The sequence below is a fragment of the Cydia fagiglandana genome, chromosome 27, assembly GCF_963556715.1.
Source record: "Cydia fagiglandana chromosome 27, ilCydFagi1.1, whole genome shotgun sequence".
In the NCBI taxonomy this organism is placed as follows: domain Eukaryota; kingdom Metazoa; phylum Arthropoda; class Insecta; order Lepidoptera; family Tortricidae; genus Cydia; species Cydia fagiglandana.
This window is the reverse complement of record NC_085958.1, coordinates 1,634,081-1,648,345: the sequence shown is the minus strand read 5'-3', so window position 1 is coordinate 1,648,345 and position 14,265 is coordinate 1,634,081. Positions and strand designations below refer to the sequence as shown.

The 14,265-nt window shown below is 40.7% G+C and overlaps 1 protein-coding gene across 2 annotated transcripts in view; it reads right to left on the bottom strand.

Annotated features, from left to right (window-relative positions):
• Positions 1–511: 511 nt before the first annotated feature.
• The window catches only part of LOC134677980 (fatty acyl-CoA reductase 1-like), a 32,988-nt gene continuing 19,234 nt past the window's right edge, over positions 512–14,265 (bottom strand). Inside the window, exons 8-13 of one of the 2 annotated variants that reach the window (XM_063536413.1) lie at positions 12,249–12,369; positions 11,185–11,307; positions 10,359–10,478; positions 9,879–10,030; positions 3,895–4,000; positions 512–2,397 (exon numbers count right to left, since the gene is read on the bottom strand). In XM_063536413.1, the coding sequence (XP_063392483.1) occupies positions 2,271–2,397; positions 3,895–4,000; positions 9,879–10,030; positions 10,359–10,478; positions 11,185–11,307; positions 12,249–12,369 (749 nt within the window). In that variant the 3' untranslated portion in view covers positions 512–2,270. The remainder of the gene's footprint in view (positions 2,398–3,894; positions 4,001–9,878; positions 10,031–10,358; positions 10,479–11,184; positions 11,308–12,248; positions 12,370–14,265) is intronic. The other variant, XM_063536414.1, reaches the window with a different exon arrangement.

Below are 14,265 nucleotides of genomic sequence, written 5' to 3'. Positions count from 1 at the left end.
TCTCGATTGCTGTGAAAGATTTAACATATACGAAAATCTACATATTTGGGTTCGTCTTTGACATCTCTAACTCAACTCAAAGTCTATCGGCTCGATTCGGGAAATGAATATAGTAAAGATTTGTGACGTTCTACGGAAAAAAGTACCTTATGGCGGCTGGCACCGCGATTCGGGAAATGAATTAGAGATTCACTAGATATGAAATGGTACAGATATGTGACGTTCCACGGCAAAAGGTACCTTATGGCGGCTGGCGCTTACGTCGCATAGCGCCGCAATAATATTGGAGCGGCCTTAATAATAGCGTAAGCGCAAACCGCAATAAGGTTCCTTTACCCGTGGGACGTCACATATCTTTATTATATCGTATCTAGTTAATCTCTAATTCATTTCCCGAATCGCGCCATATGTAAAATACATAACCCTATGTTTTTCCTTCTCCGCATTCTGGTAATAAGATAGGTTCTTGAGGTAAATAAATAAGATACTTGTTATATAAAAATTATTTATTTCATTGAAAAAGTCTTGTTCATATAAAACTTATAAAAATACAAAATCTTACATTAAACACTACGCCCGCGCTCCCTAACCCATTAGCAATAATAATGAATGTATAACAATGAACTCTAAAGCCTAAACTTAAGGTTCATTTTTACTAAAATTAATAATATAGGAGTCGCAGACAAAATGATAACTAAAGATATTTATTAAAGCTTATTATTGTATCTAAGAAATTCTACTTAAACTATACAAAATCATGGACACATTACTTGAACAGTCGCCATCATTAGTAAATGATCAGACTACAGGTAGGTATACAATTTTCTAATAGATTAGCAAAAATAAATCAGTGGCGGTATGGTAATTCGCTAGTATAGTGCGTAGCTTTCAAACAGAGCCCGATGGTTAATCCTATTGTCTATTGTTAAGTAAAACCGCTCGTGCCACGTGCCACAAGCATCTGCATAAAAAATCATTCGTTCAGTTTACCTGGGTATTGAATTACAGCTCCTATGGAAATTGCAATAAGATTCAAAGTGAACTAATTATGTTACGATGTGTGTGGTCCGTTCAACTCGCCGGCAAACCAGTACATCGGTTACTAAGTGCCGGTGAGTCGAACGCTACAGAACCAGTCTAAAATGTGTCTTCGAGATGCGTAACAAAGGCGCGTTATCGGAGAGCGCACCTACACTGATTTTTTAGAGCGTTGGACTAGCCCGCGCTCAGGTGCCAAATAGAATAATGAAGACCCTTTTTTGCAGGTAAGTAGCACGTGCGGTTTTACTTAACAATAGACAATAGGATTAGCCATCGGGCTCTGTTTGAAAGCTACGCACTATAACTGGCTACCCTAAACTAAAATGAGTTCTATTTACCTATAAACCGAATTAATTCTAGTATAAGGTGGCTAGTTATTGAAACCTTATACTTAATTCTGTTTATAAGTGAATAGAATTCATTTTTAATTTAGGGTGGCCAGTTATTGGCCGGTGGCCAGTTACTGTCGAATTACCCTATTATATAACAATTAGACTGTGACAGATACTTTAAATCGCGAACTGTAGAGATATACCTATTTGGAAAACAATTTCATTCCAGGGTGGCAGATACTTTTGGAGCGTTGTTTCATCGGATACTATTGATGCTGACTGAACACAAAACTATCATCATCATCACATCAATTTTGAGCATTACATACGTACAGGTAACAAGGACTTGATACAGTGACAAAAACTAAACTAAGTACCCTTAAAACTTAATATTTACAGAATACTACAGGTAACAGACACGGCCATTTTGTTAACACGAAGTAGGGTGACCATGGCTTGATGGTATCTAGGATATTCAGGATATTCTCATTTATTACTTATTACATAGCCGTGTTTCAATATATTTAGGATTGTAACTATAGATGTCTATTTTCAGGAGCTTTTTAAATGATTTCTTTCTATTTCTACAGAATTTCTACAACTTATATTATTTTACATTAGGTAAAAAGTTTCATGATCAGATTTGATTTAACAAAGAGTCAGGAAAATATTGTTTCCCAATGAAAAAGATTATAGATGTATATAAGTATATAAGAGGATATTAGATGCAATTCTAGATTGAAATCTGACCAAACGTCTCGTTATCTCGTATTTTTCTATGCTTGTTTTGTATACTAAAAAAGCTTCGAGAAAAAACTTTTTATAACAGGTTATGGGCCCAGTTTCTCTGAATTCAGTTGTCATAGTTAACTTATCAGCTAGTGGGACTAGCAGAGGTTAGGTGGAGATGGGCTCAGGGGTGGGGGTGGGGGTGGACGAGAAGAGGGGGGTGAACCACCCGCTGAGCCAGTACAGCATCAGCGCCCAGAAGCACACGCGGAACATGACATCCACGCACCACATGCTGAAACAAAAAATATAAATTACTTTTGTTAATATAAGATATAATTTAACCTCTAGCCGCCCAGAGACCTATAAAAAGGTCTCCTGTTCCATTCTAATTTGAACTTTGTGTTGACAAAATAAAATTTCATTATGCTTTGCTTTGACGTATGGGTGGCTAGAGGTTAAAAATTATGTAGGAAAAAAATCTGTTAGGTAATTACTTTCTGCAGTGCCCCAAAAGTTTTACTGGGATAGATCTCTAGAAAGACTTATCCTACTGACACTGTCTATTGTTGTTGTCTTACTGCCGTATTCGAACTTCAAGATATTCACAAGAGACGACACGTACTCATCCATCCATTCTAGATACGGTATAGTTTAGATATCAACTAGTTCTCTTTTGCAGCGCAATTCGGGCAACCAATGTCACTTTTACATTAGATAGAGAAAGATATCTATTAGATGTGAATTGGATCTCTAAGTCGTATACTGTGGAAATCGTTCAAGAGTATCTCCAGAATCGCGCAAATGTCAAATTTGACAGGTTAGATCTTAAACCTATCGTTATCGTATCTTGGTGATGTCTAAAAGATATCTAATAGATGTCTATTTCAACCGACAAGAAGTAGCCTTTTCGTTGAGAATGTCACATTTAACTTTTTACAGTAGGTATTGGTTAAAAATACACAACATATTTCACTCGATTTGGTCGCTATACATAGCAGGGCTTTTTCAGAAATAAATATTGAGAACCTGATTCTTTCACATCTGGACGTTCTTGGGCTCATTCTACTCAGAATCGACAGCATTCTCCATCCCACCATTAAAATAAGATGTCCCAAAATGTCCATTCCATTACGTCACGTTTTAGTACGAACAATTTTTTCACTTGTATGTGCGTGACGTAGTGGAATGTACAATTTTCATACAAATTTTTGGGACATATTATTTTATCATCAGAATTTAATATGCTGATGATGATGATGAGTGATTCTGAGTTGAAAGAACCCAAAAACACCGGGATCTGTGAAAATCGGCTTTTCGATATTTATTTCTGAAAACGCCCAGCAACAGTTTACCAAATCGCAGAGCTAGCACAATACAACCAAAGAGAAATTGATATAGAGGCTTTTCATACACAGTTACTGCCAAATTCACTGTAAATTTACTGTGGCTACAAACAAAGAGGCGGATCGATAAAATAATATTTGCAGTCACAATAAATTTACTGCCAAATTTACTGCTAAATTTACTGTAAATTTACTGCCAAATTTACTGTAAATTTACTGCCAAATTTACTGTAAATTTACTGCCAAATTTACTGTAAATTTACTGCCAAATTTACTGTAAATTTACTGCCAAATTTACTGTAAATTTACTGCCAAATTTACTGTAAATTTACTGCCAAATTTACTGTAATATTACTGTCAAATTTACTGTAAATTTACTGTGCCTACAAAATTACTCTGAAAAACCGCCTCTAACTCTACACTAAATACTCTTTGATACAACTTACACTTTCATGTGTCTCCTGGCAGCTGGTATGGTGTCATCTGTCTCCTTCAGGATGTAGCGACGAGCTGACAGGATGCAGTCCTCGAAGTAACGGGAGATGTCCAGGCCTATACACAAGACATTAAGTTAAAGAAACAGATCACGAAAACGACACGAAGATATGCAATTTTACAAAAAAATATAGCTATAGTTCGTTTTTTTTAGCATTAGAAAGAACTCCGCAGAAGTAAGCGTACAGTTTTTATGAGGCTCCTTAATTGTTAATAATTATTGAATTATCTAATGTATCATGGTCAATACATATAATTTACTTCAAAGTATTACCGCTAAAAGTGCCGGATTTGGAACCACGAGCTTACTTCTGCGAAGTTCTTTCTAATGCTAAAAAAAACGAACTATAGTGTCAGACCTTCTATGAAATTATGACGTATAAATGACACTTGCACTGCGTGGGCTATCAAATCCACTGCAGACTTTTTTTGGTCCGACTCTATGTACAGTCAAGGAATTTAAATTCCGACCCATTTCGTACTTTGTCACAGTGACAATCAATATGAAAGCCGCTAGAGACCTCATACGGTTGTCACTGTGACAAAGTACGAAATGGGTCGGAATTTAAATTCCTTGACTGTACGGTCGGTGCCCCAACTTATACTCGTAGTCTGTATCTATAGGTATTTAAATAAAAGTAAACAATATCAACCCTCAAATGACTCCTTAAGCCAGTTGAGGGTAGATGAAAACATTACATGATCAAATAATGTAGGTTAAAGTCAGGTCGTTCAGTGACAGATCCAGGCAGTTTTTTATTTGGTTGGATAGCCAATAAATGTTATAACTACTCGAAAATGTTCAAATTATTATTATTATTATTTTTTTTGACGTGAAACGTCTTTAAAAAGCCGTAGTAGAGGTGCCGGACCAAAAACCAAGTGTAACGAAAAGTGTTATGGCGCGGCGGCTTATATCTCAGAAACTATAATACCTACAAACATAGTTTTGATATAGATATGTAGAAGAAAGTAGCCATTACTCGGAACAGTGCGTGCGGCTGACATAGATAGCGCTGATTCTGCGCTAGACACGACGTTTTCGGAGCTAAAATGACCCCTATTTTCAGTGTTCATTTAGTAATGACTCATCAGCCCATTAACCGATTTCAGTAAAATTGGTGCCATTTGATAGATCTTATTTTATTTTAATGAAATATGAGTAAAATAAAGTACGTGGAATTATAATAAGCTGCTAAAACATAAAATGTGACAGTTTTGACAGAATTTTTATATCTGCTCTTGTTTGAGGCCACCGTGTGCGAAAAATAGGGCGCAAAACTGACAAAATATACCTGAAATAGTAAGATAAAGCAATAACGGTTCTTGTAATACCACATTCACCTTAGTAATACATGCTCATCTCCTCAAATAATGCATTAGCATCTAAGGCGGCGCGGCGGCGCGAGTTACTTTGATAGAACACATATAACGTATGACGGCTGCTTGATAATCCCGAGTTCCTAATGCTAGTAAGTATATAGTAATCTTAGTTAGGTACTTTCTGATGTAATGGGTAAAACATAATTTAGAAAAGGTCACTTCTGTGGACAATAGGTACTATAAAAGGTAACGACTGTGGTTCATATATATCCCGTTTTTCTCATTTGAGTCTCTAAGTATTGAATGAAATACTCTGCCTGTAAAGGTGCTGCGTAAAAAAATGCCTGTAGATTCCCTTAAATGCGATGGCTACAGGAAAGACACGAACGAGTTTGCTATAAAACGTGTATTACCCGTATAAAATATCTATTCTCGTAATTTTGGTGTGTTATTTACACAAAAAATTGTACCTAATCATTACATTCATTACTCCAAAATGAATTGATCATTTAATTATTTAAATAGGTGTGACGCTGTAATTAATTATTTTAAAATTACCCATCAAATGCTGCATTCAAGTTCATCTAGATACAGTGAATCATTATGACCCCAAATAATCTTTACAGATAAAATTTAGATATTATCCAAAATTATTATAATACATCACGCATTCGCGAGATGCAATAGTACAATAGTACAAGAGTCTAACTAAATGCGAAGGTCGAAGGCTGCGCTCTACGTAAGGCCGAAGGCAAGAAGTGTCCAGGATGTCAGTGCTTTAACACAGAACAATATTACAAGTGTCTAAATGCGAAGGCCGAAGGCCGAGCTCCGCGTAGGGCCGAAGGCCCGAAGCGTCCAGTCTGTCAGTTCTGTGTTTAACCACTGACATCCTGGACGCTTCGGGCCTTCGGCCCTATGCGGAGCTCGGCCTTCGGCCTTCGCATTTAGACACTTGTACTATTTTTCTGTGCTAAAGCACTGATGTCCTGCACGCTTCGGGCCTTCGGTCCTACGCGGAGCTCGGCCTTCGCATTTAGACACTTGTACTATTGTCCTCTGTTAAAGCACTTAAATCCTGGACGCTTCGGGCCTTCGGCCCTACGCGGAGCTCGGCCTTCGGCCTTCGCATTTCGACACTTTTACTATTTTTCTGTGCTAAAACACTGACATCTTGGACGCTTCGGGCCTTCGGCCCTACGCGGAGCTCGGCCTTCGGCCATCGCATTTAGACACTTTTGCTATTGTTCTGTGTTATAGCACTTAAATCCTGGACGCTTCGGGCCTTCGGCCCTACGCGGAGCTCGGCCTTCGGCCTTCGCATTTAGACACTTTTACTATTTTTCTGTGCTAAAACACTGACATCTTGGACGCTTCGGGCCTTCAGCCCTACGCGGAGCTCGGCCTTCGGCCATCGCATTTAGACACTTTTGCTATTGTTCTGTGTTTATAGCACTTAAATCCTGGACGCTTCGGGCCTTCGGCCCTACGCGGAGCTCGGCCTTCGGCCTTCGCATTTAAACACTTGTACTATTGTTCTGTGTTAAAGCACTAACATTCAGGATGCTTCGGGCCTTCGGCCCTACGCGGAGCTCGGCCTTCGGCCTTCGCATTTAGTCACTTTTACTATTGTTCTGTGTTATAGCACTTAAATCCTGGACGCTTCGGGCCTTCGGCCCTACGCGGAGCTCGGCCTTCGGCCTTCGCATTTAAACACTTGTACTATTGTTCTGTGTTAAAGCACTAACATTCTGGACGCTTCGGGCCTTCGGCCCTACGCGGAGCTCGGCCTTCGGCCTTCGCATTTAGACACTTGTACTATTTTTCTGTGCTAATGCACTGATGTCCTGCACGCTTCGGGCCTTCGGTCCTACGCGGAGCTCGGCCTTCGCATTTAGACACTTGTACTATTGTTCTATGTTAAAGCACTTAAATCCTAGACGCTTCGGGCCTTCGGCCCTACGCGGAGCTCGGCCTTCGGCCTTCGCATTTAGACACTTGTACTATTGTTCTGTGTTATAGCACTTAAATCCTGGACGCTTCGGGCCTTCGGCCCTACGCGGAGCTCGGCCTTCAGCCTTCGCATTTAGACACTTGTACTATTGTTCTGTGTTATAGCACTTAAATCCTGGACGCTTCGGGCCTTCGGCCCTACGCGGAGCTCGGCCTTCAGCCTTCGCATTTAGACACTTTTACTATTTTTCTGTGCTAAAGCACTGACATCTTGGACGCTTCGGGCCTTCGGCCCTACGCGGAGCTCGGCCTTCGGCCTTCGCATTTAGACACTTGTGCTATTGTTCTGTGTTAAAGCACTAACATCCTGGACGCTTCGGGCCTTCGGCCCTACGCGGAGCTCGGCCTTCACCTTCGCATTTAGACACTTGTACTATTGTTCTGTGTTATAGCACTTAAATCCTGGACGCTTCGGGCCTTCGGCCCTGCGCGGAGCTCGGCCTTCGGCCTTCGCATTTAGACACTTTTACTATTTTTCTGTGCTAAAGCACTGACGTCTTGGACGCTTCGGGCCTTCGGCCCTACGCGGAGCTCGGCCTTCGGCCTTCGCATTTGGACACTTTTACTATTGTTCTGTGTTATAGCACTTAAATCCTGGACGCTTCGGGCCTTCGGCCCTACGCGGAGCTTGGCCTTCGGCCTTCGCATTTAAACACTTGTACTATTGTTCTGTGTTTATTTATTTATTTATTTATTTATGTTATGGTTTATTTAAGCACTAACATTCTGGACGCTTCGGGCCTTCGGCCCTACGTGGAGCTCGGCCTTCGGCCTTCGCATTTAGACACTTTTACTATTTTTCTGTGCTAAAGCACTGACATCTTGGACGCTTCGGGCCTTCGGCCCTACGCGGAGCTCGGCCTTCGGCCTTCGCATTTAGACACTTGTACTATTGTTCTGTGTTATAGCACTTAAATCCTGGACGCTTCGGGCCTTCGGCCCTACGCGGAGCTCGGCCTTCGGCCTTCGCATTGGCGGTCCACACCACGTTTCACGTCAGCCATAGCGGCTGTGTCCCTGATACAGACTCTCTCATTTTTTTTTTATTATGAATGGGCTTACTCATGGCCACAGACTAGCCAAGGCGTAGACTGGCCTACGATGGAGCGAGCTCGCCCAGAAGGTGCCTGTTCACTCTTGATTTGAAGGTTGCCGGGTTATAAGAACACGGAAATATAGACGCCGGCAGGGAATTCCATTCCTTGGCAGTGCGCATAAGGAAAGTAGAAGCAAAGCGCTTCGTGCGAATTGGTGGAATATCTACCATGTAAGGATGGAAACCGGCCGTGCGTCTAAAAGTCCGATGGTAGAATGGGGACGGTGGAATAAGCTCGTGTAGCTCTTGGGCACACTCCCCGAAGTGCAGCCTGTAGAATACCGACAGGCTGGCGACTTTCCGCCGATGGGCCAAAGACTGAAGCTTAGCCGTTAGCTTCTTGTCGCCAATCATCCTCCTGGCTCTGCGCTCCACTGAGTCCAAAGCGGCGAGTTGGTATTTAGCTGAGCCATCCCACAGGTGGCTGCAATACTCCATACACGACCGGACTTGAGCTTTGTAAAGTGTTAGAAGCTGTCTAGGTGTGAAGTATCGCTTTACCTTATTTAAGACGCCCAGCTTTCTGGCCGCAATTATTTGTTTACTTTTACTTAAATACCTAAAGATACAGAGTATAAGTCAAGTATACACGTCGCCAAAATAATCGTGGATTGTGTGTAAAAGTGGACACTTATAGTGCCAGTGTTGCCAACTTGGCATAATTGATGCCAGATCTGGCATATTTTCACTTGCTTTGGCACCAAAATTTTCCATTTAGCATCTGGCATATTTTTTAGCATAATTTAGTCTAAGCCAAGTTTGCACCAACTTAGCAGCAACAATATGCGCCATCGCCTTATGTGGTTCATATTTTCATATGAATTTTGACTTTTGGGGACGGATGTACGTCGACGGACTATAATTATAAAGTTGGTCAAGCAGATCTTGTCAGTAGAAAAAGGCGGCAAATTTGAAAAATGTATGTGTTTTAAGTATCTAATTTCAAGTTGACATTTTAGCATTTTTTTTTGCATATTTCAAAAAACTTTGGCATAATTTTGCCATAATCTATACATTAGTCTAGCATTTTTTCAAAATCCGAGTTGGCAACACTGTATAGTGCGACATTATGTCGTAATAATTCCGCTACCGGATGCTAGATGTCGACTGCGAAAATAATAATTGTTTTGGTACCAAATCTGACGTAAATGGAGTGAGCACTCTGTTCTAACTATATCGGGGCATTATCTATGAAAAGGGACCTTATTGTCGATAATGTCGATGGCGCTTACGCCGCACAGCGTCGCGCGGCATTGAATATATATCGGAGCATCGTTAATAACGGCGTAAGCGCCATCGACAATAAGGTCCCTTTTCATAGATAACGTCACACGTTGCTTATCATGAACAGTGGTACAACTAAAAATGAAATGCAATTGCATTTAATATTCTATCTTTTACTGGTAAGATTTAAAGTCGAATGGCATTTCATTTTGTTTTGTGTCACTATAAGTGTCGATATTTCTCTTTGGTCAGATTTAAAGGCATTTATTTTAGACTTACCGATGGCGTCCACTTTGTAGTCTTGTCTCTCTCGCGGGTTGAGATCCTTCCTCAGCGTCTGCGCGATGTCGGATTGGAAGTCCCACTGGTTGTTGGTATAGTATTCGAACACTTCGAAGCCTTTGTTGATACGCCTTTGCACTCGACACAGTCTGCGGATATGGAATTAATATAATGTGATAGTCTGTGCGGAAAGAGGGTCGTGGAATGTATTGGGCCTGGTTAGAGTTTAAACTTGGTAACAGTGATACTTACTTGGTAACAATGTTGTATTTGGGAAGGGCACCATTGAAACAACTGATGGCTATAGACACACTGCTTTTTGCACATGCACGTACCTAGTAATGGAAGAGGGGTGGTGCGCTCACGCACACATACATAACAGAAATGTTACATCGTGAGCAAAACTGAGTTTTATCTTAGTGACACCTAACTTATAAGCTATGCGACACCACTAGAGCTTAATTTAATAGCACTTACACCGGCTTGTAACCAAGAATGAAGAGCAGACAGTCTACCAACATAGCGGGAAGCCAGTGGAACAACACCATGCAGATGTTGTGATACAGCCTTGAGTGCTTCATCGAACCACCAGGGTACCTGCAAGAAATTATTTCCGTTTTACAACCATCTAGAAGCGCTGATGGCCTAGCAGTAAGAGCGTGCGACTTCCAATCCGGAGGTCGCGGGTTCAAACCCCGGCTCGTACCAATGAGTTTTTCGGATTTTATGTACGATATATCATTTTGATATTTACCAGTTGCTTTTCGGTGAAGGAAAACATCGTGAGGAAACCGGACTAATCCCAATAAGGCCTAGTTTCCCCTCTGGGTTGAAAGGTCATACAACAGTCGCTTTTGTAAAAACTAGTACCTACGTCAAAATCATGGGATTAGTTGTCAAGCGCGCCCCAGGCTCCCATGAGCCGTGACAACGCGAAGAAGAAAAGGAAGGATTTGCTGTTCGCAATGTGATATAAACGTTCGTAGGCTAAGGTGTCCACTTACCAGGCGACTCCATTAAGCGGCACCCGGTTCATGATGATCTCTCGTCCCGCGTCGATCATCTCTGACCATGTGACCTTGATCTCTGCTGATGATGTGAAGTTCAACTTGTTGACAATGTGATATAAACGTTCGTAGGCTACAGTGTCCACTTACCAGGCGACTCCATTAAGCGGCACCCGGTTCATGATGATCTCTCGCCCCGCGTCGATCATCTCTGACCATGTGACCTTGATCTCTGCTGATGATGTGAAATGTTCACAATGTGATTTAAACGTTCGTAGGCTACAGCGTCCACTTACCAGGCGACTCCGTTAAGCGGCACTCGGTTCATGATGATCTCTCGACCCGCGTCGATCATCTCTGACCATGTGACCTTGATCTCTGCTGATGATGTGAAATTGACTATGTTCACGTTCTGGACGCTGTAAAAATCAAATAATTAAGTAAGTACTAAATAGTAGTGTTATTAGTTTTACTTTTTGCAAGGTGTGACAAAAAGGAAAAATCCGCCATGCAATCGAAGTTCCGGTCTGTTTTTTTAAAACGACATTTGTAATCCCAGAAAATTTGACAAGAACGTTGAGGCTACATATAACTATGTCTGGAAGTAGCTAGAAATTTTAATACAATTAGAGCGACCAGAAATTTTGCTACATTATACAGTATGTATCAGAAGGAAAGGCCAAGAAAGAGACCCATTAATGTTTAGGCCATACTGGGCAACGTTTACTATGGACCAACACCGAAAACGCGAAAAAAAACCGGGCAAGTGCGAGTCGGACTCGCGCACGAAGGGTTCCGTACCATAAAGCAAAAAAAAACAAAAAAAAGCAAAAAAAAAAAAACGGTCACCCATCCAAGTACTGACCCCTCCCGACGTTGCTTAACTTTCGTCAAAAATCACGTTTGTTGTATGGGAGCCCCATTTAAATCTTTATTTTATTCTGTTTTTAGTATTTGTTGTTATAGCGGCAACAGAAATACATCATCTGTGAAAATTTCAACTGTCTAGCTATCACGGTTCGTGAGATACAGCCTGGTGACAGACGGACGGACGGACGGACGGACGGACGGACGGACAGCGAAGTCTTAGTAATAGGGTCCCGTTTTACCCTTTGGGTACGGAACCCTAAAAAATTGACTCTCCCATATGAAATTTAAATATCAGGCCAGCAAAATGTATGAAACATCAATTTTTTTTCCAAGTTTTCGGGGTTGGTCCCATAGTAAAAGTTGCTCAGCATGACCTTAACATTAATGGGTATGGGTGGCGTATAGCGACATCTACCGAAAGACGATAACATCTTTTAACGGCACCAGCCTCAAGTTTTTTCTCTTTTAGTTAATTCCAATGATTACTTACTGATTTTCGATGAATTCCCAGGCGCAAATCATGATGCCGTTGATAAATACGTCGACGGGCAAGTAGTCGGCATAACTGTTGCTTTTGCAGTACATGGATCTGATGACGCCTTTACCGGCCCCTGAAACACATCATCAAGAGTTATGGAAAGGTCACTTCAACTTTAACCTCTAGCCGCCCAGAAACCTATAAAAAGGTCTCCTGTTCCATTCTAATTTGAACTCTGTGTTGACAAAATCAAATTTTAATTTTGCTTGGCAAGGTTTGACGTATGGCTAGAGGATAAGAATGTACAAGGTGACTCGACGGGTAATTCGAATTATTCTTGAAAGGGTTTATTCTAGAGCTCATTTGCAATGATTTAAGTCTGACAACCAGAGGGCCTACCGCGAACCACGTTCGAAGTGTCGCCTCCCTGTCAACCTTACGGACAAATTTACAAGTGCGATAGAGAGGCAACACGTCGAACGGTTCGCGGTAAGCCCTCAGGAGTCTAAATCTTGGTTTAAATCAACTTTCGAGTTATTGGAGATTTAAGTTTATTAAAAAAGAGTACAAGTTGTTGTAAACAAGAGTTTAGGTAGTTAGTCCATCGTAATATAATCATCATCATCATATCAGCCCTTTATCGCCCACTGTTGAGCATAGGCCTCTCTTCTAGTACGCCACTTGTCCCGGTCCCGAGCCAATCTCATCCAGAAGTGACCCGCAAATATATTAATATGCAAGTATGTGAGAATTATGTAGTAGTATATCCGTTGTATTTATTTTATTTATTTTATCTGTGTATTGTATTATATGTACTTTATTATGTTTTTCAGTTGTTTGCAATAGTATGTATGTATGTATGTATGTATGTATGTATGTATGTAAACACTTTATTGTACATAAGGCAGGGTAAATTACAATGGAACAAAAATTTATATATAAAAAATATATATATATTATTAGTTCCTAATTAAATTATCTTACTTTTCTTCTTGCACCATTTTTATTACATCTTTGTTTAGCCCTATATTTGACTGGTAGACAATGCCTTTTGGCATTAAGTCCGCCATTTGTACATTTTTTTAAAAGTATTTTGTGCAACAAAGTTTAAATAAATAAAAACGCAGGCTTTGAGAAGAAATTTAACCTTTCGTGAAAATTAAAGAAATGTATGTAAATGTATGAAATGTATGTATGTAAGAAATGTATGTATTATGTATATGTCTATGTACATATACATAGAGTAGGTATATGTGGTGATCTAAGATCGTGGGTTCGAACCTCGGATGTGTTGTATGGAGCAGAAAAATCGTTCCCGAATAAAATTAAAAAGATGACAAATAAAAAATCGGTCAGGATCCATAAATCATATACAGACAAGAGGTTCATAAATTGGTACAGTCATCAGCAATAGTATCTTACACAACTAGGGCTGCAAAAATATGTGACACGTTCTTATTTGGAGCGCAATAAGAGCGCGTCATATATTTTTGCGGCCCTAGTTGTGTAAGATACTATTGCTGATGACTGTACAATGGTAGAAATATCATTAAACTCACGTTAGACCGGGCCGTGTCCGGGCCGGAGCTTCCGGTGCTTACTTTTCTACGACATGACAGGCGATCACGTGATGCTTTCCATAGAAAACGATATGCCGAAAGCTTTGGCCCGGTCTAACGAGAGCCTGGCCTACGGCGACCAGTCTGGCCTAGTGGGTAAGTGACCCTGCCTGTGAAGCCGATGGTCCTGGGTTCGAATCCCAGTAAGGGCATTTATTTGTGTGATGACATAGATATTTGTTCCTGAGTCATGTTGTTTTCTATGTATTTAAGTACATATTTATATATTATATACAGGGTGTTTGGTACGTCGTTTGCCAAATTAAAACGGCAGATAGGTTGAGTCATTTGCTATCTACTCATGCCTAGAAAAACAAAATAGGCCATGGTTTTTTACCCGACTACGGCAACGCAAAAGGAGGGTTATGATTTTGACCGGTATGTATGTGGGTATGTATGTATGTATGTAT